General features: G+C 41.0%; 1 protein-coding gene across 4 annotated transcripts in view; it reads right to left on the reverse strand.

Moving 5' to 3' along the window:
• Nucleotides 1-11,777, reverse strand: part of ANO6 (anoctamin 6) — a 75,300-nt gene extending 63,523 nt beyond the window's left edge. For all 4 annotated transcript variants that reach the window (XM_048301010.1, XM_048301009.1, XM_048301008.1 and 1 more), the window contains exon 1: nt 11,625-11,777. In XM_048301010.1, the coding sequence (XP_048156967.1) occupies nt 11,625-11,712 (88 nt within the window). In that variant the 5' untranslated portion in view covers nt 11,713-11,777. The remainder of the gene's footprint in view (nt 1-11,624) is intronic.
• Between the last annotated feature and the right edge of the window lie 11,296 nt (nt 11,778-23,073).

Raw genomic sequence — 23,073 nt, forward strand, 5'->3', positions numbered from 1 at the left:
AAAGTCTGATAAGCTGCTTTTATACCACTGCCAGTGTTGAAGGTCCCTGAGGGCCTTCTTGAATCAGGTGTTTTCTTCATTGCTTAAAATAATGTGATTTATTTTTGTTTGTTTGTTTTTTTGTCCCAGATCAACTAACACAAATCAGCTGTCCTTAGGCAGGAAATATAAAGAAGACAAGCCACTTCTGCTTTTGTCATGAGACAGATTTGCCAAAATCAACCTCAAGCATACTGTCAAAATTACTACTCCTTTACAGAGAGAACGAGCACACCCTGCCTTCCGTGTGTTTTACAGGAGGGCAGCCCATGCACAGCAGCTGCCCCAAGCTCCAAACACAGGTTTTTCAGCAGCCAAGCTGATCCCTTGGTGTTCCTCACCAATGCCAAGTCTCCAGGCAGCAGCTATGGAGCCTTTTCATTGGGAGCTGACATGATTAACCCAATCGTAATTGCAGATAGCTGTTTGGTCAGACTTCAGTGCCTATGGATCAATGAGCTATCTAATTAGAAATCTTGAGATATATTTATAAAATTCTACCCACTGCTATTAAATTTACATGTCTCAAAGGAGATACATTTGAATTTCTGTAATGAGATTCTCAGCATGTTTGCTTTAAAGTATTTCCTATACTCAGCTGTTATACAGTGTGTTTACAGGAGGGTCCCAAAAAGATACTTTTAATTACTTTAAGAATAGTGAAAATATTAAGTTTAAAGTTAAAACCTAGAGGCATTTTTTAACTTGTGTGTAGGTGCAAAGACTCCTGCCTGCAAGCATTCTTGGGGTTGGACCCAGAGTTTAGAAACAAACTGTACTTTTGTTTCCTAATCAGGAAATACTTTGTAGTTTTAGTAATTGAAGGACTCTTCAGATTTTACTGTGGTGACCAGGGGCAGGACCCAAGGAAATGGCTTGAACCTGTATCGGGGAGGATTAGGCTGGGTATTATAAAAAGATTCTTCACCCAGAGGGTGTCTGGGCACTGGAATAGCCTCTCCAGGGAAGTGGTCGCAGCACCAGCCTGACAGAGTCCATTTCAACAATGCTCTCAGGCTCATGGTGTGATTCTTGGGGCTGTCCTGTGCAGGGCTAAGAGCTGGACTCAATAATCCTTGTGGATCCCTTCCAAATCAGCTCATTCTGTGACTCTGTGATAAAAGAACTTTGCTTTTCTTGCAAACTCCAATAAACGTACAAAAACATCTGGAGCTCTACTTGTCTGGACTGCATTGCCCTTGAAGCTTTTTCTCTCCTCACTTGGTCATTGGCAAAGAACAAGTCAAAAAATATAATCCAGCATTGACTCTTCTATTCTTCAGGTTATGTTTTTTTTAATTTATTACATGTTTAAGTTTTACCAAGTATTGTAGGAACTATTGCTGGGTTGTGTGTTAAGCACTACCACCAGTTTATAGATCAAATTTTGCTATAGTGCAAAATTCCTTCTTGCATTTTATAGACAGCAGAATAATTAAATGAATTTAATTATTTTTCCTAGAATAAATCAACATATACGGAGATGATGGAAGATTTAATAGAGATATTCCCTCCATTTGGGACTAATTCTGCTTTATCTACATTATTTACAAAAATAATGCTATTCCCACTCTAGTCAAAGGGACTGCTCACAAGGGTAAAGTGTGCCTTGCTTGACCTCATCTTTGTTCATTAATGCCTATAAAAACTCCATTAGACTACTTACAGAAAAAACACACAGAAAAAGAACACCAATAATCTTACTAATATTGCACACAAACTAATAAAACTCTCTGGCACTGCTAGAGCCCTCTGGATTATCATCTCAGCCTTCTTATTATCTCTAACAGCAGTGCCAAACCTACAGCAGTGGAATTTTTTTTTTGCAAATAACTAATGGTATAAAGATAGTATTTTTTTTTTCCTGCTGGATAAATTACCAATGAACACATTGTAATTTTTACTATATATTAAAAGTATGCATGAAAATGCCACAGATGAATTATTTCAATTCACTGCACCCATAGCTATATTATGTTAGTCCCTTCTGTAGTTTATTTTCCTGATTAACTCAACTGGAAGTATCTTTATGCCACTGCTTAATGAGTTCCTGACCAGATAGGCGAATAGACTCAGAGAATCACAGAATCATAGAATGGCCTGGGTTGGAAGGTACCTTAAAGATCATCTAGTTCCCAACCCCCCGCCATGGACAGGGACATCTTCCACTAGACAGGTTGCTCAAAATTCCATCCAGCCTGATCTTGTACACTCCCAGGGATGTGGCATCCACAGCCCCTCTGGGGAACTTGTTCCAGTGCCTGACCACCCTCACAGTAAACAATTGCTTCTTAACAGCTGCACTGGCCAGCCCTCCCTTTGTGAATACTGTCAAGAGTTCATCCTCTTTCACTTTTAATTACTTTCTTTCTTAGACTGTACACAGAACTCAACATGTTTTGCCTTCACTTCCATTTCTTTAACTTTTCATTTCTTCAACACTTCTTATTTTATGAGAGCCTTCAGTGAAGACCCAGGTTTGTGCTACATGAGTCTCTCCACCGATCTAAGCTCAAGTCTGGTGCTTATCTCAGGCTTTCTCGCATGACAGTAACAGACCACAGCTTCTTCACAGCCTGTTTGGTCATGGCTCTTAACTCCTCCACTGTGTTAGCATACCCTTGGATTACTAATACCAGTTCCCAGCATCTTTAGCAGGGTTGCTATACCACCAGTATTTTATAATCACTTCTCATACTTTCCAGCCTGATCTGCAATCCAGATGACATTTTTTAGTTACTATTCCTCCCACAAAGGAAGGAAGGAATCCACAATATTTCACCCACTGAAAAGTCACTAATCTCATCCCCTTCTCTTGACACAAGCCCATTACCATCACCACACCACCACGAGGTGCAGGGCATCTCAGCACAAGCTCTTCTTGCTCCCACTCTTCCTAGACAGTGAAGATTCCTTATCTGACTGTAAATTCCCAAAATAGTAATGGTTGAGGGACAGGTCACAGGTCTCTGCTGCAACCGTGGAAAAAGAACTAAGATCTTTCAGTCTGAAGAGAAGGCTCTGGGGAAACCTTATTGTGTCATTTTGGTACTAACTGGGGGCCTATAAGAAAGATGGGGACAGGTTTTTTAGTAGCTCCTTTAGAGAGGGGTGATGGTTTTAGGCTAAAGACAGTAGACTCAGGCAACATAAAAGGAACAAGTTTTTAAAAATGAGGTTGGTGACACACTGGAACAGGTTGCCCAAAGAGGTGGTCGATGCTCCATCTGTAGAAACATTAAAGGTCAGACTGGATGGGGCCCTGAGCAACCTGTTCTAGTTGAAAATGGGGCTCATGACAGGGGGCTTGGACTAGATGAGCTTTAAAGGTCCTTCCAACCTAAACCATTCTGTGATTCTGTGATCTTCCTCCACCCATGCTAGAAGCCTACAGGACAGACACACACCATGGGCATTCAAGTTTTCCAGGTGTTTAGCCTGCTGCATCAGCTGGTCTCAAACAGCACTGAACACAAAAGAGGTAGTAGCTGTTTCCTGCAGCAGAACACTGCTGTGCAGCTCATTCTGATTACTGTACTGTAAGCAGTCTCCTATGCAAATATTTAATGTCCCATGATAAATCATATCTAAAAAATGCTGGAGAACCTGACTAACCAGATTAATGGGGCCAGAGGAAATCCATCTACAAAAAAATGAAAGGAAGGGAAACAGTAAAAGCAAAGCAAAATCTGCTGTTGGTGGCAGTTCTTACAAAACTTTAATTTTCAGTTGTGTCTAAATAATATTGATGAATAGTGGTTTAGATGGAAATTATTTAATGTAAAAACTAAACTGAAGGACCTTTATACAGTATTTTGAAACTAAGCTGCTGTTTCCACCACATGAGTCACAAAAACAATTAAAAGAATGTTTATGGTCCAGCAGACTTGTAACTACACTTCTTAAAGTTCAGTTTGCATTTTAATATATTTTATTAATTTTCCAATTTGAATCTGGCTCTCATTAAGGATGCTTCAGGAGCTCACTTCTCAAGTCCATGCAGGGAACTATCCCTATGTCTACTGCTGTTACCAAATGCTTGAGAATGGGGTAGGCAAGAAGAGAATAATTCCATTGAATCAAGCAAAAATAAATTTCAGATGTCTGTATACTCCCTTGGGATGCAATCAAGACACTTCTGTCACAAAGCCTTCAGAGACGTAGGATGCGTGAGTAAATTGTGAGGGGTGGAAAAGACAAAAGATCTATGCTCAGATATTTGCATTCTTGGACTGACTACCAAACACAGTCTATTTGGTGACAGTGTGTATGACTGCCAGCTTTCATTTACCACAGACACCAGCAATAAGAAGACAAAGTGTACAGTGTCCTTCTCTGCAGCTTTGCATTCCTACCACACTGACACTGAGACTCCCCAGTGAAAGATAAGGCCAGAATGCCAAGAAGACTTAGGCTGCTGCTGTGAGGTGGTTGTGGGTGGGAATATTCTTTTGGTAGCCAAACCAATTTGTACTGCCTCACATGTTTGAGACATTACAGCCTCCAGTTTTCATTTCAACTTCCAGATCCATCAGACTTGAACCATAACACCAGATGATAGCAGTGTCCGAGTGGTCTCTTCTCACAGCCAGTGCAGCAGATGAACACACCCTCTTCAGAGGTAAGACTGTTCCACCTATACTCACACTCAGCCTGAGTTTGAATTGAAAACCTCTAAAAATTGCAAGTGATATTAGGCCCATCCCCTAGTGAATAATTCTTAAATTTCATATTAAAAATATATATCAAATATCAGTTTAATAATATATATTCTGTACAGCAATATTTCAGACTGTTAGAAAGAACCACGCCAAAGATATGAACTGTAGCACTACTGACAGTCCACTAAAAACAATCTGATTTTTTCTATTCATCAGGATACAGAGCTCAGCACTTGCATAATATTTTTCTCCTCACCTTTGTTTCTTCAATATAAGAACAGCACACAAACCAACCCATGGCACCTACGTCAGTGCTGTCCTCCTTGATATTCACACTCTGTTAAGTGTATAATTTTGTTAAACACGTAACTACAGCAGTTCCATATGCTAAAGGCCTGAAGCACCTTTTCTAAAGGTTTTCTCATGTCAAGCACATGATATTTAGTTTTATTATTTGTGCATTATGTAAAAAGCGCAGCAATCAGTAACCCCTTTTCTTGGCTACCCCAGTTAATCCCAAACTTAGGCTAATGCTACTTTATTTGACTTTTTAAGGGGGTACCAGACTATTTAATTCATGCCATGTAAAACAAAAGCACACTTCTATTTGTTTCTTTCTTTTTAATCACAGCAGAAACCACCCATTTTAGTATCGGATTCTGCCTGGGGTTTGCCACATGCCTAGCGGCAAACTAGACTTTAAGTGCACAGCATGCAACCCATCATTTCCTAGGAATTGGCAGGTACGAGGAAACACTAGGATGAGGTGATTTGAACGACAACAACTTTATTGAATGGCATAAAGATGATAACTTTATGGACAACACTAAGCTGGGAGGAGTGGCTGACACCCCAGAGTGCTGTGCAGCCCTGCAGAAGGATCTCAACAGGTTGGACAGATGGACAAAGAAGAACTGTCTGAAATTCAGCAAAGGCAAATGCAAGGTCCTGCACATGGGGAAGAATAACCCCTGCACCAGCAGAGGCTCAGGGCTGACCTGCTGGGAAGCAGCTCTGTGGAGAAGGACCTGGGGGTCCTGGTAGGACAGCAAGCTGTCCATGAGCCAGCAGTGTGACCTTGTGTCCAAGGAGGCCAATGGTGTCTTGGAGTGCAATTAGTAAGAACATTGCCAAGAGGTCAAGGGAGGTGGTCCTGCCCCTCAGCCCCGGTGAGGCCACATCTGGAATGCTGTGCCCAGGTCTGGGCTCCTCAGCACAAGAGAGACGTGGAGCTCCTGGAGTGGGTCCCACAGAGGGTGACAAAGACAATCAGGGGAATGGACCATCTCTCCTACAAAGACAGATTGAGGGACCTGGGCCTGCTCAGCCTCAAGAAGAGATGACTGAAAAAGGACCTCACCAATGTCTACGAGTATCTGAAGGGAAGGTGTCAGAAGGATGAAGCCAGGCTCTTCTTGGTGGTTCCAAGCAATGGGACAAGAGGCAATGGGCAGAAACTGATGCACAGGGAGTTCCACTGAATATGAGGAAGAACTTCTTTACTGTGCAGGTGACCATGCACTGAAACAGATTACTCTGAGAGGTTGTGGAGTTTCCCTCACTGGAGATATTCAAGAACTGTCTGGGTGCGGTCCTGTGCAACGTGTTCTAGGATGACACTACTTGAGCAGGGAGGTTGGATCAATGGCTAACTGTAGTCCCTTCCAATCTTACCCATTCTATGATTTTGAGAATTTCCCAGGTATATAGTAACAGATCTTATTAATAATGCTTCTCTAATTACTCTTGAAAGGTCCTTTTGTGTGGAAACGCAACATCTGTTATAGCATGTGTACATCTTCCACATCTCTGGTCTCTTCAAAAATTCAAGCTCTCTATCTGCACTTTGATATACTGCATAAAGCAGAAATGAACTGATATTAAGACAGCTTTTTGTGAGCTTTTGATTGCATTACTTTCAGTAACTGTAACACTACAGACCCATTGGAGTTCTATACCAAGTAACAAAACTCTGGCTTTTTCCTACATATTGATTTTAACGAGTTTTCTTTTTTACAAATGATAATGCTTGAAAAGTCATTTTAAAAAATCTTAAGTTGTTGAGTATAAAAGTGTAGAGTATTTTTCCTCTTAAAGGAACTTCTGGCTTGTTTAAATAGAGTAAAAATTTCAGGGAGTGACTTGTGATAAATATCCACCATAAAATTTATTACTTAATAACCAGGAAAAGAAACAAAACTATTACTATTAAAGTTGTGCAAATGGCACAAGCTGATACAGTGGCAGATAAGTCCTCCTACACTTTGCAGACTTACCTGTAAAATTCACTCATATGTTCAGTACCGCTAAATTAAAAATACAGGAACAAAGTATACTTTCACTTTGATAGGAAGTTTCAAAACAGGAAGTTTTTCATGGAGAACTGGGAATTCAGGTATGGCAAAAACCTTTAAAAATAGATTAAAATCAGGTACATTTGTGAGGATTGTAAGTTTCCCAAATTCTTGCCTGATTCTCTGCTCTCCTCCAGAATTTATGAATTATAAATAGCTGCAAACTGGTAATTATATAGTAATTAAATATTTATATCCTTACCCTTTGGTTTTAGGAGTTTTGCAGAAAAATCATTAAATTAGCATTAAAAAGTGAGTGGTACCAGCAGTGTACTTTCAAATGGAACCATACTTCATTGATGTCACTGTGTGGCTTGGACTGTGCACTCATCTGTGGCCAGGATTCTGCGAAAGTGAAGTGGCAGAAATTCAGGAGGTAAAATTACTGAAGTATGAAGAGACGAAGAAATGTAGGTAAACCATCAGTGTAACAGATATAAGAGAAAGGACATGAAGGCATGAGAAGTAGTTTAGATATTGACCAGTGTAACAGACCAGTGTTTTCTGGACCTGTGCAAGTCCCAGCTCACCAGGAAGAGTCTCTCACTGCCCCAATAGTAACTCAGAATAAATGAGACCCTGCATCTGCATTCCTGCTTGTTCCTGCAGGAACATACACACACGAGATGTACCTGAACGAGAACGGTGTCACAAACAGAACACAGGCAGCAGAAATTCTTGATTCTCAGCTCATCAGACAGCTCATTGCCATTTTCAGGAGAGTGGGAAATCGCAACGTGCCCCAATCATTTTTCGGCTGATTGCAAGTCTGAGAAGCTAAAGAGAAGAAATCCAGGTGCAAAAAGAGAAGACTGGAGCAGTTTTACTCACTACTGTAGGTAGACTGAAAAGGAAGAAAGTGTCCTTTCAGAAACAGAATTACTTTTTTTGAAAAAATCTTCTTATAAAGACTTGCATGTTAAAAAATTATGAGATCTGGCCCCTGCACTTACTGCCCCTTTCCAGAGGTGGGGATTGTATTTCATAAATTGCAGGACAAAGCCACACTTCTCAAAAAAAGAATTCAACTGTTCAGGCTTTCCATTGCCATTAGAAGACTTTTGTAGAGGATTCCCCATTTCATGCATCATGAAGGCAAACTGGAATAATTTGGAGGACACTGTTAGTATGGTATATTTTCATATTGGAGTACAGTATATGATATCAGTAATATTTGTAGGGTGATACAAGAAGCATCAAGTTATTGAAGCTATTGAATAGGAAAAAATAAAAACTCTAGGCAGGCAGCATGACTAAATGCAGTACATTCCATGAGGAAACAAGCAGAGAACAGAACAGTGAGCAAAAGTAATGAGGTGAAGAATAGCTATGGCTAGTCTACACAATTTGGATTACAACATTACCCCTTAGGGCAGAGTTCCAGTCGTACAGTGGGCTGAACACTGGTTATTTTAGGCTGTGACTCCACAATTAATGTTGCTTGAATAAACCAGTACTGTTGTACATTTTATTGTAGATGCTAAAAATGTGTCCTGAACAACAGCATGAAAGTCTTTTCAGAAAGAAGAGCCGGAATTCTCCCTGAATCCTCCTCAGCATATCTACATTGCATGAGAAGAGAAAGTCTGACATGTGAACATCCTTTTCTTGGTCATCTATAAAGCATGGTCTGGTCATTATTGCAGCAGGGTCAAAAGGTGGGAAGGTGTACACTCAAGGCTCAAAGAACAACTAGGATATACTAGGACATTTGAGTAAAACCAAGATCACAAAGAGTAAGCAAGTTGCTAACATACTCCTATGAAGACAAAAGTATTTCTTGTGGGATATTTAGTCAGGATGGATGCCTCCGGATATTGTCTGCATAAGTTAATTTTTCTGGAAAGTAAATATTCTGTAAATCCTCAAACACAAGCAAACCAATTTCAATATGGTGTTATGTTTGCACCAGGAAAAGAAAAACTTCATGATTTATGGAAAAAAAAAGGATGCCACTGATGTAACAATCCTCTTGAAAACAGCCTGACTCCAAATGAAAAAGTTTCCCATCTTGTCTAAGTATCAGAAAGAAAACATTTCAACTTATCAAGAAGTCTAACCTTAGGACAAGGCTTTCTTCCCCAAACACAATTCTGAACCGAACAATTCATTTCAAAGTTCTGTAGAACAGGCAAAGCAGCTCTGGTACCTCCCTGAGGACTAGGACTTTTGAGTACAGCTCTTTCTCTGGACGCCTGCCTAATAATGCTTCTGACATGAGTGGTTTGCTAGTCATCAGCGTGGATAACTAAAACCAACTGTGTGCCAGAATGAGACAGATCCCTCCCTTTATGTGCCATGACTACAACTTCAATATTCCATAATAATGCTTTTCTGATGAGCTACAAACACTTTGGATTGATCCTGAATAGAACTGGAAAGAGTTCAGAAATCCTGCTTACTTCCTGAACCAGGGATGATGTCCTTGCGAAAAATGCAGATGCAAGTGGTACAAAAAAACTGGAGGTAAATGGATGATTTACAAGTTTGTCAGACTTGTAAATTATACCTGTAATTATAGCTAACATAAAAACCTTAAGACAGTTACACATGCATTTTGCAAGAGTAGCAAATATGACAAAGCCAGGCGCTGCGTAACAGGCTTTGCATAACAACTCATGAAATCATCAGTGCACAATTTTTAGGCAATTTTGCCACATAGGATGAGTTGTTCCAAACTGCTGTATCCAGTATATGAAACTCATGACTTGCTGGCTCTGAAAGCTGAACTATCCCCAAGCTGGATAAAGAGTTATGAGTAGGAAACAATTCAGTTTTTCTCTGGGGTGAAGAATGGAAAAGACAGCTGTTGATTAACACCGCAGTGCTGATCCACCCTTTAAATTCAGGGAGTGGAGTCAAACAATACCTTTGCCTCACTTCATATGGAAAATTGAATTTATCTTTGGACTATTACTGTAAGTCAAGGGATACTCCCATCTGAAACAAAGGCTAATAATGTTGGAGGAAAGACATTCCCTGCTTTCCACAGACATGGGGCGAGGCTCAAACTTTATACACTTTTGGAGTGAGCTAACTGAATAAATGTGGCAGGCTGTATTTACCATTATTAAAGATTAGTATTTGGAGGCAATTAGAGTATTAGAGAAAGTTAATGCCACTAGAATTTTTTACAAATGCAGAAATTCAGACTCAACACTAAAAAACAATCAAAATTATGTGCTTTTCAGTTAACACATTCACAACCTTTTGAACAATAATGAGCAGAAACCTTTTTTATTTATAAAATTTATATATACAGATCCAGCTTCTATTTGCTTGTCTAACTGATTTTTGCCTGCATTACTTATTCGTTAGATTTATTTTAACAAGTTAACTAGAAATAAAAGACTTTAGAATATCTTGGCTACTACAGCTGAAAAACAGCTTCTGAACAGAAGTAAATCTGTGTCTCCTCAATGAAATGAACAGATCCCTTCAGTCTGAACCAGCTGAGAAACAACCCTTTTCAGGCTGTTTTCTGGAAATACTTTAATAGAATTCATTCCCACAGTAAATACAACGTCATTGTCCTGGGCTACTGGCATTGGAACAAGACTAACACTTTGAATTTAAAATTCTTTGTCCATGTTACTGTCTGCTTTTCTGGCAGACACAACAGGCCTTTTTCCCCCCACCCCAGCAAGATTACTATCTTTCTTTGCTTTGCCAATTTTCCCCTTACATTTTACTTTGTTTTGTTGGTTTGCTCATTCTGGCGGGGAGGGAGTCGTGTCACTGAAAGAGGGTAGGTTTAGATTAAATATTAGGAAAAAATTCTTTACTGTGAGGATGGAAGAGGCTGCCCAGAGAAGTTGTGGGTGCTTCATCCCTGGTTGTGTTTAAGGCCAGGTTGGATGGAGCTATGAGCAACCTGGTCTGCTCGAAGGTGTTCCTGCCCGCGCCAGGTGTGCTGGAACTGGATGATCTTCAAGGTCCCTCCATCCCAAGCCGTTCTGTGATTACTCTCCGGTTCAGCTCCGCTGTCAAGCTAAGGCACGCCAGTCAGGCAGCATGAGGAGAGAAGGGATGCTGGGAGCGCCGGGGCGTGCGGAGGCGATCGCATGTTTGCATTTTCCTAAGGACCAAGGCAGCGGGCACGGGTTGTGCCTGTGCTGGGAGATCACTGCGACACCGAAGGTCTCCAGCGTCGCACTTACTGCAAAGTGCTGCTTCTGCCCCCTCTCACGCGTTTCCTTCCCGTCAGAGGGAAAGGAACAGGCAAAGTTTTCGCTGCTTCTCTCCCACTGCGCCTAGCCGATGCTACGGCAGCAGGACCATCGCCACGGCGCTCCATGAGGCAGCCACACCTGGCACACACCCGCCAGCACGGACAGAGACATCCCGTATTTTCCACGGGAAAACCATCGGTAGTTTTAGCGGAAGGAGGCGAGCGGCGGTGCGGGCTCCCTGTCTGCCTGTCGCTCCCGGTCCCGGCCGGCCACAGCCCGGGCGTGGCACCGGCCCCACCAGGGGCTTCCCCTGGCTGCAGCCCCCGCCGAGCCACAGCCGCCCCGGGGGTGAGCCCACTGTCCAGGCGGGACCCTCTCCGAGCCAGCCACCTACTCACCGATCTCTCCGTCATCATTATCATCATCTTCCTCCTCCTCCTCCTCCCCCTCCAGATCCAGCAGCACATCTTGGTTCTCCACATTCATCTTGCCGAAGTTGCGCTGCCCCGCGCCCGCTCCCCTGCCAGCCCCGGGGGCGGAGCGGCGGCGGGGGGCGGGCGGCGGGCGGCCACCGACACCTTCCCGGCAGGAGGGGCCGCCCCCGCCCCGCCGGGCACGGCCCTGCCCCGCGCCCGCCCCAGCCGCGGCACCGCGGGCAACGGGAGCGCCTTGCTCCTTAAAGCGCTGGGTCTTTGAAAAATGTGTCAAAATATGCGCCCAAGCATTGAAGGACTCACCATCGCTTAGCACTGCTGAAAATGTGAAGCCCACATCCACAAAAAAGCTCCAAAGCAACAAGTAATGGTAGAATTATTTGGAAAAGGTAATGGAAATTGAAGGAGGAATGCTCAAGGACTGAATAAAAAGCCAATCGCTAGAGCTCTAGTAATGTATTCAACTCGTTGTTGGCTATTTCACAGGAAAGAGGTTGTCCTCATCTCCATCTTCGCCTCCAGACACAACCTAGGAGAATTTTGCAGCACAGAGAATGCAGAATTGTCACTATGCAGGAATGCTGCGGGGGCAGAAGTGCTCATAAAAAGGGATTTGAGTGCTCAGCAATATATTCATCTGCTCACGTGTGTTGGTTCCAGGGGCAAGTAAATGGTTCCTAAAACTGCAAGACATCTGGATGAGTGCCCAGACAGGAACTGGACTGAGGTTGTACAGTGGGAAGAAATGGAAGTAATACTGTAAAAATGGATTGAAGAAATGGGGGAGCAATATGGGGGAGCAAAATGGGGGAAAGAGAAAGATAAGAAGAACAAGATAACATTTGAGGTTTTTTTCCTGTAGAAAGCAGTAAAAATCCTATAAGCAATCTCACTCTCTAGCCTATTGTTGATACCAAAATGACTCACAGGACCCAGGATGTTTAAAGTGTACAAACAAGAAACTGGAAGAAAAGCCATTTGTCAGATAAGCTTGTTGCTTCCTAACATGGTTATCTGTTGTCAGTCAGCTGTGGGTTAGAGTCACAGCAGGGCTGGGCATTACAGCAAATCTAAGTGCAAGCACTTGCAGCAAAAAATGAGTTGAGAAATTTAATTGCGGAGTTTTGAAAGAGCTCTGCTTGGCAAAGGCCTTCTCTCATAGGTTGCTTAAAGACAGAAGTGGTCTGCAAAGGCATGAGTGAAACTGTCAGAACAGAAGCTCCTGCTCTGCTTTGTGGATAACACCTCACTAGTATTATCATTATCTGCACCATCTGACACTGTGCATTTTTCTCACTCAGATTAAGAAAGACTCACAGAGCAGAACCAGAGAAAAAAGGCAATATGATGGGAGGATACCCAATGGAGGGCAATGATGCATAGCAAGATGTGTTCTTTTTTGTCCTAAGTTAGAAAGCTGGTGTGCTGCCCTGTGACACATCCAATCTGCCTCTGACCATCTAAGAATGTGCCTTACTTACTGCTGTGACCCCTTGTCAGGTTTCACACTCCATGAGGTTACAGGGAGAGAGTGAGTTAGTCGCTCCTAGCCAGGAGTGTTCACTCCAAGATGACTCATTTGCAGACACGTCATGGTTTTGATGTGACTGGCACACAGCTGCACTAACATCTTTACATACCTGTACTGTGTAATATTCTTCTGCCCCCTTTCCTTGCAGGTCCTCCCCAAAATGTGGTCCTGGCTGGTGAGATCTTTTTTCATAAATAATGGGAAGAGGGCAGGGATTGTTACAGACAAGGTACAGATTGGCTTAGAATGGTGACATGAGATTTGTGCACTCAGATACTCTCCAGGGACATCATTGTTACCTTGGTTACATACTTCCCATTTTCACATTTAATGAATGAAAATATAATCCAAAAACATCAAAGTTAAAAAAAGAAGAGCACTTCAAAACCAGGCTTTAACAAAATGTTGGGTTTCTTTAACTTGATGCTAGTAAAAATACAGGTAGAGGATCTACCTCCTGCTCCCAGCATAAAGATTTCTCCCAGTATTTATGGAACATGAAGATTTTGTAGGCTTCATTCAGCCTTCAATACCTGAATGTTCGATTTCACAGATTACGGAGCTGAGATTTGCAGATACCTTAAAAACCGAGGGGAATATTGTGTGTAAAATTCACAGGAAATCCATGTATGTTGGAAAATGCATGGCTATTTTTTTTTTAACTTTGTACCAGATGCAAATATTTCCATGTGTACTTTTGGTAAAGCACCAAAGCTTTAGAAGCTCAGTTTTGTTACTCCTGAAAAACAGATTAAGGGAAAAAAAGTAAATGAAGAGTAAAATGCAACAGCACCACCCTGCTGCCATCTCTTTGTCAGATGGATAATAGCAAAAGATCCGCTTAAAGAACTGCAGTTGGGTAAACTCTAGCCAAGTTTTTCAAAAGTCATCTGAAATGAAAAAGTTAGGCTAACTAATCCTCACCCCAGCTCAAGCATGACTGTATTCAATTTTATTGAAGAAATAAAACTCTTTTAATGTTCCTGGTACTGCGAAACAGAGACAGTCCATGGAGCCAGTGGAAAAATTGCTTGCATGGGTAAGGGTTTCATAGCAACTGTAACCATATAGGTCAGGAAGAGGGTAAAAGAGATTGTTTAGCTCAGTGGTGACAAAATTCTGGCACAGGCACCAAGTCCTTAAATGGCATGGATCTGGGCTGACACCAGGGGCTCTGAGTCACAGGGCCTTTGACAAAGAATCTGGCACTGAGCATCAGAAACATGCTGTCAGTCACTGGTCTGGTGCAGCCCCCAGCAGTAAGGCAGGTTTGAACATATCCAGACACTGGTGACAAATATTTTCCATCATGAACTTGAAATTGTCTGGTGGGGAGTCCACGAGGCCCCCAGTTTCACTCCTGTTGATACACAGCCAAAATAATTTTGCAGCATTTGAAGCTGTTTTCTTCTTGTCCTTCTCCCAGCATCCGTGAGAACAGCTGGTTGTTGTTCCCTTGATAATGATGTATTAGATGTGGAAAACTATCACCTTAATACCTCGGAAGCTTTTCCCATCCAGATTACACAAATCCAGTTCTTGCAGCCTTCCAGCATGTATCACTGCCTGTGCTTTTCTCTCTGTTACAAGTTAGTGTAAAAAACGCAGTGTGAGGATCTATGGTAGGAGAAGGTGATAATCATTTTACAAAATCTCTTAAGTACACTGGCTTTACCCACTCACAGTCCTTTTCTCAATGATTGCATTCACTTACACTCTCACATCCACATAATTACGAGAACCAACATGTGAGTGTCCAGATGGTCTGGGCAGGGTCACTTCTGTACAACACAGAGCACCAGGAGACCATGGAGCTCCATCCTTGGAGATACTCAAAAGTAACCTGGACACAGTACAGGTGGTCCTTGATTAGCAGGGGGCACGGAAAAGACGACCTGCAGACGTCCCTTCCAACCTCAACCATTTTGTAATGCTATGATTCTGTGATTCTGCGAAGGCATGCCAGGTATTAGATCCTCATCATATCCCTTGAGCAATGACAAACTCATTTTTGGACAGGTGTTTTGTACCCAAGAACCAAAAATCACAATGACATGATTCTTTTACATCAGACTTCTGCTTATTTCCACCTCCATAAATTTTAGGCAAGTCTGGTCTGAGTTCCTTAAGGCCATAGTCTGTGCTACAGAAGGACTAGAAAGAAAAGGAATGGTGTATGTGATGTAATGTTACCTTCTTCTTTTGATAGAGGTAGTCTTTTGCTGACAGGCAATCTGTGGTCTGGTTTGACTGGAATGCTAAATGCAGGAAACAGTCCTAGATCTTTCTGTTGGGGACTATGTCCTTGTTTTTGAATGTAGCCCATTTTTTTATTGCATATAGTCCATTGTTATCGTGCTTATGCATTTATACCCACTCATCCTTCATTTCTGCCCTCTTAATGTTTCTACTATAAGTCAATACCTCTGTACACTTTCTTTCATTGCCTAACCCTTTATTTGAATATACAGTGCTCAACAACAAATACTGTATTCCAAATAAGAACACACCCACAGTGAATACTATTGCTGTACCATTTTGGACATGATTTTCCTTCTAACATGTCCACAACAATTTTTATTTTTGTCTTTCCACAGTTGTCAACTCATATTTCTATTGCACTCTGCAATAAATTCTTAGATTAATTTCTGCAGTTGAGCTCTTTGTCAGGCAGTTTCCCTTTTTGTATTTCTGTAGTTGATTTTTTTGTTCCTAAGTGCACATTTTTACCCTTGTTTTTATTGTATTTCCTCATTCAATCAGTTCTTTCTCATTTTTCAAGATAATTTTGAATACGAGTGTTTTTCTTGGTTTCTGCAAACTGCTAGGGGACAAAATTCATATGGCCTAAACCACAGGCCTAGCAAAATAAAGTCCACGAGCATCTAGAAAGCAAAGACTCAGAAGATTTGGAGGACTGGTAGGTCAAATGTGCTCAAAAAAGCCTTGGATGGAGTTTTGTGGGAAAGCTATCAATTATTGAAAGATATTAAGGCCACTACAGCAAGTCACAGCAGTGCACATCAAATTTGGGAAAAACAGCAGGAGACAAGTATCGCTGTGTGAGGATTTCTTTAAGGATACAAGGGTTGGAGTTGTTCATCACTGTGAGATTCATTGCAGAGCAGAGAACACAGCTGTCTTTCTATTCTGCATTCTCAGTCAGAATGAAAGAAGTAATTACCCCAGGGACCAAAGTCTACTATTTCACATTTCATAAAACATTAGACTTTTTAATAACTGCTGGGATATTGTGCCTTTGTGTCTGAAAGCAGGTGACTTTTACACCATTACTGAAACTTTGAAACTCAGTAACAGAAAAGAGATCATTTGAAATGCAAAGCCCCTGCTGTAATGGAGAAATAAAATCAGAGAGAAGATAAAAACTAACTAAATAATAAATAATACATACATATCTATTTAATAAAATGGTCATTCCCCACAAGAAATTCCCTTAAGTGCACCAAATTATTCAGAAATTTGCTGCATTAAAAATCAGTAAAAGAAAATGTAGAAGAAACTACTTCCAGTTCAGCACACCATGTATTTGTCCTGGTACTGTTAAGTTAGTGTTTGAAATCTGTTCAAGTCTAGAGAAAAATGACTGTGAAGAGTTTTGAGATCATTTTGTTTCTTCAAGCTCTTGTGTTTATTTCAGTATGATTCACAGATAGGGAGAGCAGTGAAGCATTAAGGGAAATTAAATTACCCAAATTCCGTACAGCTCTAGTATTTTCCTTTTATCTTGGTTATGTTTCCAATTGCGTGTAATCCTCACAGATTTCTTAATTCTCACTCTTGCATGCAATTTCTAGTCCGAGATGACAACTTCAGTCTCTTTTGCCCTCTATTGAAGTGAATGGGTAATAACAATTACCAAGGAAATGTGAGCTACAATGTATAAAAGAGGATATAAATAACAGATCTCAGACCAGTGGTGTGTGCAATTACTTGACGCAGAAGCCTCGTAAGGGCTGCCAAGTCTTCTGCTGACTCCTACCCACGTGTTCCTTTTGCCTTCTTTCACTAGCTGTCCTTAGTATGGGAAGTAGACATGGCAATCATCTGGCAAACTTTTTGTCTGATATTTCTAACCTGTTTAATACCAAGCTTTTAAATCTTAGGAAAGGTATATACATGGCCAATGTGTATCTTAGAATAATAGACTCAGAGTTCAAATACTTCTATTTTTCTAACACAAATATCTGAACTTGGATAGTTCAGAATATTTAACTTCAGGGAGATAATGAGGTTATCTCAAAAAGTGAATTATGAACAATGACAATCATTTTATTGGTGGTGAGCTGTACCAGTTTTATGATATTTTAATTCTACTGCAAAAAAAAAAATAGTCCCATGTCTCTGGATATCTCTAAGTCACAGGAAATGACTGTAGCAAATCTTACTCATTCTTCAAGAGAGGATATATTCTCAGTCATCCTGCCTTGCCCTGCAAGTGCACACAGACTACAGCATTGACATAGGTAAGTCATGGGGAAGGCACAGTCACCCATGTGTGTTACTTAGTCCAGGTGAGCTACGCGACTAACGTGACCAGGCCTTTCAAAGCCGGGCCTAGGACCTGCGGGGGTTGCTGGGGTACACTAAGCTGCTCTGAACCAGCTGTGGTATCTGGGCGTTGTGTTTGACTGATAGGGAAGTTACGGCCCACACCTGTAGGGCAGCCAACAGGTTTTGTCTTAGTGCTCTGAAAAAATGCTAAAAGCTGCATTTCATACTGACCTGAACCCCACTGAAACGGTTAAACTAATTTGAATAATGTGCATCGTTACTGCGTCCAAGTGCAGGTACACTCTGGTTGGGAAAGTAAAGGATAAGTAAGTTCACTACACTTGTTGCTAAGTGTTTTTTACAGTGGCATTTTCTCAGTTACTCAGGGAAAAACGTCTGATGTAAGCCAGCGTGGAAATGACACAACCACAGCTGAGTGTTCAGACTACAAGAAAAAAATAATCTTTCAATGAAGTCTTTAACAGTTGTCCTAATTTCAAATAAGAGCTGTATGTCCTGGAAAGATAAAATTGTTTGTGAATTTTGGAACATAAGGAGGTAAAAGTTACTGGAAAAGTTAAAGAGTGACCAGAGTATTGTGGTAATAGTACAGTTTTTTCTTCAGCTGCCACAAAAACATACATTAAAACAAGAGTATGTTTCCAGAAATTTGTTAATAGAAGCCATGATATTTTATTTTTAATATAAATACTTTGTTAGCCTTTCCATTTCCATGTTGGCTTACTTAGACAATCTTCCCTGAGTAACTGAGGGAGCTTCACTCTGTAGAAGCCACTTAGCAATGTGTGTAGCAAACTTACTGCTCCATTATCAGCGGCATAGATATTTTTTCAGGAAAAACCTGAATTTATCTGGTGAAAAATATGTTTTTCAATGATAAAGTCTGAAGGGGTTTTCTTGGCAGTAACTCATGCAGGTTACATCCTCTCCTCTCATTGTCATCATCTCCTCTTACTGTGGTGGCTGATGCATCCAACACTTCAGCCAGTGTTCATTTTAACTCTTAATTCCAGTGGGATAAGCAAGTGCTTCTTCTGCGTGCTTTCAGTAAAGCTCTGTGTTTGTGGTAAGCAAAGTGCTTTCAGTTACTGCTGTTGTACATCTCCCCCGCCACTTGCAAGCACAGGTTTTCCATTAAAAGTTGAAGAGAGGAAGAAAAAGGAATTCTGAAATAAATCCCACCATTAGGTAAGTGACTTAATGTCAAAATACTTCTCAGCACTTTTAAGGATAATTTGGTTTTATCCTGTGGCCATGAAACATTCTTAAAATAACTTGTCAATAACTGTATCCTGCAGGGATAGAACCGGACCTTCTAGCAGTAATGAAAACCTGCCAATCAAACTTCATAAGGCTTTACTTATAGCTGAAAGCATGAACATAATTGCACATGAAAATACTTAACACTTAAATGGTTTTCTTTTATTTCCCAATCAGACTTCTTCTATCAGGATGGGTCGCTCTTCTGCTGGGGATGGTCTTAATTTTCATCTGAAATTCAGTAACATCTCTGTTGCTGGGTTGTTCCACTGTTAGATGCTATGTCTGTACTGGCTTGTGGTCATGTAAGTGTATAAATCAGTAGACTCCACAAAAGATGATGAGAGCATTCTGTGACAGGCTTTAATGCTTGCACAGGAGTTGGAGGAGCACATGTATCTGCCTGTATCAACTCATCTTCCCCTCTGCTTCAAAAGGAAATGATCTCGTCACCAGTCCTTCCTCCTCCTCCACTTTGTTGTGTCATGTTGCACCTCACTGTATGTCAAATTTACTCCAAGAAGGAATTACACTGACAAGCAGACAAGGACAGTTTTGGTCCTCCTGAAGAATGTGAAGGAGGGGTCTTGCTGTATGCTGGTTTGGAGCCCCAGGAGGAATACTCACATGCTCTGCAAAGTATCTTTATTGTACTTGAAAGAGAAATGGATCTTTCTTCACCTGTCTTCCATGTCTTGCAAATGGCAAGGAAGAAAACCACTCTTATTTACTATGAAGCATTAAATATGTGTCTATATATATACACACACACATATATACATATATATATACGCACACATATATACATATATACATATACACAGAGTGTGAAAATTTCCTTACCTCAAGGTATGAGTCAGTTTTAAGCAGCGTCTTTTTTGTCTCTTTGTGTTATTTTGCTTTTTTTTTTCTATTGAAAATGAGATTATATGAGCCTTAAGATGTTAGTTGGGTAAGACCGATCTCATTCACCAAATAGAAGCAGAAAAGGAAATAGAGAGTTGTGTGAGGAAGCTGGGACCACAGACTAAGTTACCCATCATTTGCCAGGTGTTTGACACCTACAGTGATTTTAAAATTAGGAGCTTTCTGTTTGTCTCTGTGGCTTTGTCCTCCTCAGTGCAGGCTGCTGCATCGCCAGGAATGTGGATGCTTTCTGCTGCCCAGGATGCTGTTTTGTTAACGCTTCCTCCTTCGGCCACTTGCCAGAAAATTACCTTGGAAACCAAGGCACCAGTTTCCATGGTCACTTGGAGGAGCATATGTTTCCTTCCATTGCATGGGGTATTAGGAGGAGGAAGCCCACAAGCTTTTTTTGCCAGAATAAATTCAACAGAATTGATGTCAAAGAGCTGCATCCCGACCTTATTTCCTCCATCAAATCCCCAGTGACACCACCAGAACTGCAGAGGATAAACAAGCACAGAATGTGGCTTTACATGAACATGTTCACAACTGAGATGTGAAATGACATCTTACTAACAAGGTCCCTCTGACTTATGACCCAGAGAAACTCAGGAGTGAGATAAAGAGGAATGAAACAGAACCTTGTTCTCCTGTCTAGCACACCTCCAAGTGCAGGCACATAAAATTACATGAAAAAGAAATAAAAGTCTTTGAAAGCACTCAGCTTTCAAAGCTTGAAGGTTGAGGTGAAAACCAGCAGTAGCTGGTCAGCCTAAAGGTGTGACTGTGCCACTACCTTGTACTCAGAAAGGGACCATGGCTGGTTGTGGGTAAAAATGTACAAGAAATAGCATGAGGATTTTTCCTGACTGAGGTTCCTGAAAGCAGCTAGTTGGATTCAAGCACTGTAGGATCAAAGGCTAAAAATGCTGAGGGGGAACTTGTTGACTTCCTCTAAGGAAAAGCAGAAATGTTCATCAGGCTGCTGTGTTAAGGCTTCTCTTCATTGTGACCACCATAGGCTGCAGCAGAAACATCTTCACATCAGGCATCGTATTCAAGTCAGAGCGAATTTTAATGCTTGTCTGTGGCTTAAACTTTTCCAGGTAAAGGTTGTCACAATTCCCCTTCCATCCAAAATTTAGTTTCCTTCTGTAAGGTGCTATACCCATCTAGTTCCTTAGAGAAACAACATGCCTAACCACAGGGTCCAGAATGATGGTAATCATGAAGTGACAAAGTCCATACTGTGATCCTGCAAAGTACCAGAAAATCTATTTAACACTTTGCAACAGTTTTCCAGATCTGCAGTTTGAAGTCATGGTGATTGCTCTGTGAGCAGCAACTCTGCTTGTTGCTGTTGGAAATTAAAGTTTCAAAGCAAGAAATCTTCTGTCCCATTTACAGATGTGACCATTCTCAAACTTGTGTCTGAGACACCAGGTGACTACAGCTCCTGTTTCTTGATTCTTACTTTTCTGACCTTCCATTTTGAAGGAATAATATTAGATAAACAGGAAATTAGGAGAATTCAAAATCAAATACCATAATAATATTTTCTGTTAGATCTGATGTTACAGTGCGGAGATGTGACAGATCACTGCCAATGCACAGAAGGGTGTGAACAGCTTTGATCTTATTTTGCTGAAGATATGAGCTGACTAGCTGCCAGCCAGCCAGTCCAGGAACTACATAAAATGGTAGCATTCTTGATTAGTTGCTCTCTCTCTAAGCCAGTAAGCCCTTGCAACCCAAAATGGCCCTGCATATTATTTTCCACATTATACTGAAGTATACAGAAAGTAAATTATATGATTGCTGTGGCCCTTTCAAAATGAATTTAAAGGGAATGAGTTCAGTAAATTCAGGCTGTTTGAGGCACGCTGGCTAACCTGGCTAGCCCATTTAATCACATTAACACAGAAACACATTTGTGGGAGCTCCTGTTGAATGACAAGTTGGTTCCCTGCTATGTGATATCCTGTCAGAACACCTGGGATGCTTTTACTGTATTTGTATTGCCATCAGCAACTTTGATGCGCCTGAAAGCAGCTGATGGTTTTCAGTAACCACAGCTCCAGCGAAGAGTTCACCTCTGCACTGATCGATTTTGTGGGTGCCCTGCAGAGCCATGGATAGAGTTACAGCCTTTTACTGCTAACAAGAGAGAAGAAAATCAACTCTGCTTAAATTAACTCAAAATTTCACCTCAGGAACATGTATCTGCACCTTCAATACCTATTTATTTGCAATTTCACCATCATATTTTTGTACTGCATCAATTATGATGTTCAGTTTCTAAGCAGATACAGTAAATACTGCCACATAGATTTAATCTCTTTATGGGAAGGGTGCAGTGTGAATTGGCCCCTTCACTACACCTCAGGACCCACACGGAGGCTGCATTCACTTAAGTGTTTTCTTTTGTTGTTGGCCATTCACTCCAACTGCACTGTACATGAGCTATTTAAGCGAAGTCTAATATTAGGCCTGGCTCACCAACCTTTATTTACTTTTTGCTAGGAGATTGCTTTCCTTCTAAATTATCCATGCCTAAACCGCAAACATCAGTTTCTCTTAAACTCCCTCCCTTAACTGGGCATGACTAAATTAATTATGTTAATTCTGTTAAAATTGTTTTCAATAATCCATTGTTTTCTGGTGCAAATATTTAAGCAGAAGCAGCTTGGCTTGGCTGTAGGAATGTGGCATGTCAAACTACTCTATTTGTCACTCTTTCTAAAATGACATTAAAAATAATTAAACAACATGAAATGGCTGTGATTTTAATTGAGAAAAATTTAGGAAATGCCAAATGTTGGCTGTCTGCACATTCTTAGTGGGTTTACACAGTGTATGTACTTTAGTTTACACTCCATAAGACAGCGTCATGTTCCTTTTTTCCCACAAGTCTTATGGAAAAATAACAACAGCAGCAACAACAGTAACGTAATTACACATAATTATTATGTGGAGAAAAAGGTCTACAACTGTGTATGTATGGACAATTGGAAATAAATATGTACAATATTGTATATTGTATATACTATAATGTATAGTGTTCTCAGGAATGGAGCCTTAGCTAGCTAAAATAAAATAATATTAGAGCCCTACCATGGATGCCTTAAGAAAAAGTGCTTGTGACAGATTCACTTCAGAGGAGAAGTGCCAGAGCAGAGCCCC

The sequence above is a fragment of the Corvus hawaiiensis genome, chromosome 4, assembly GCF_020740725.1.
Source record: "Corvus hawaiiensis isolate bCorHaw1 chromosome 4, bCorHaw1.pri.cur, whole genome shotgun sequence".
NCBI classification, from domain to species: domain Eukaryota; kingdom Metazoa; phylum Chordata; class Aves; order Passeriformes; family Corvidae; genus Corvus; species Corvus hawaiiensis.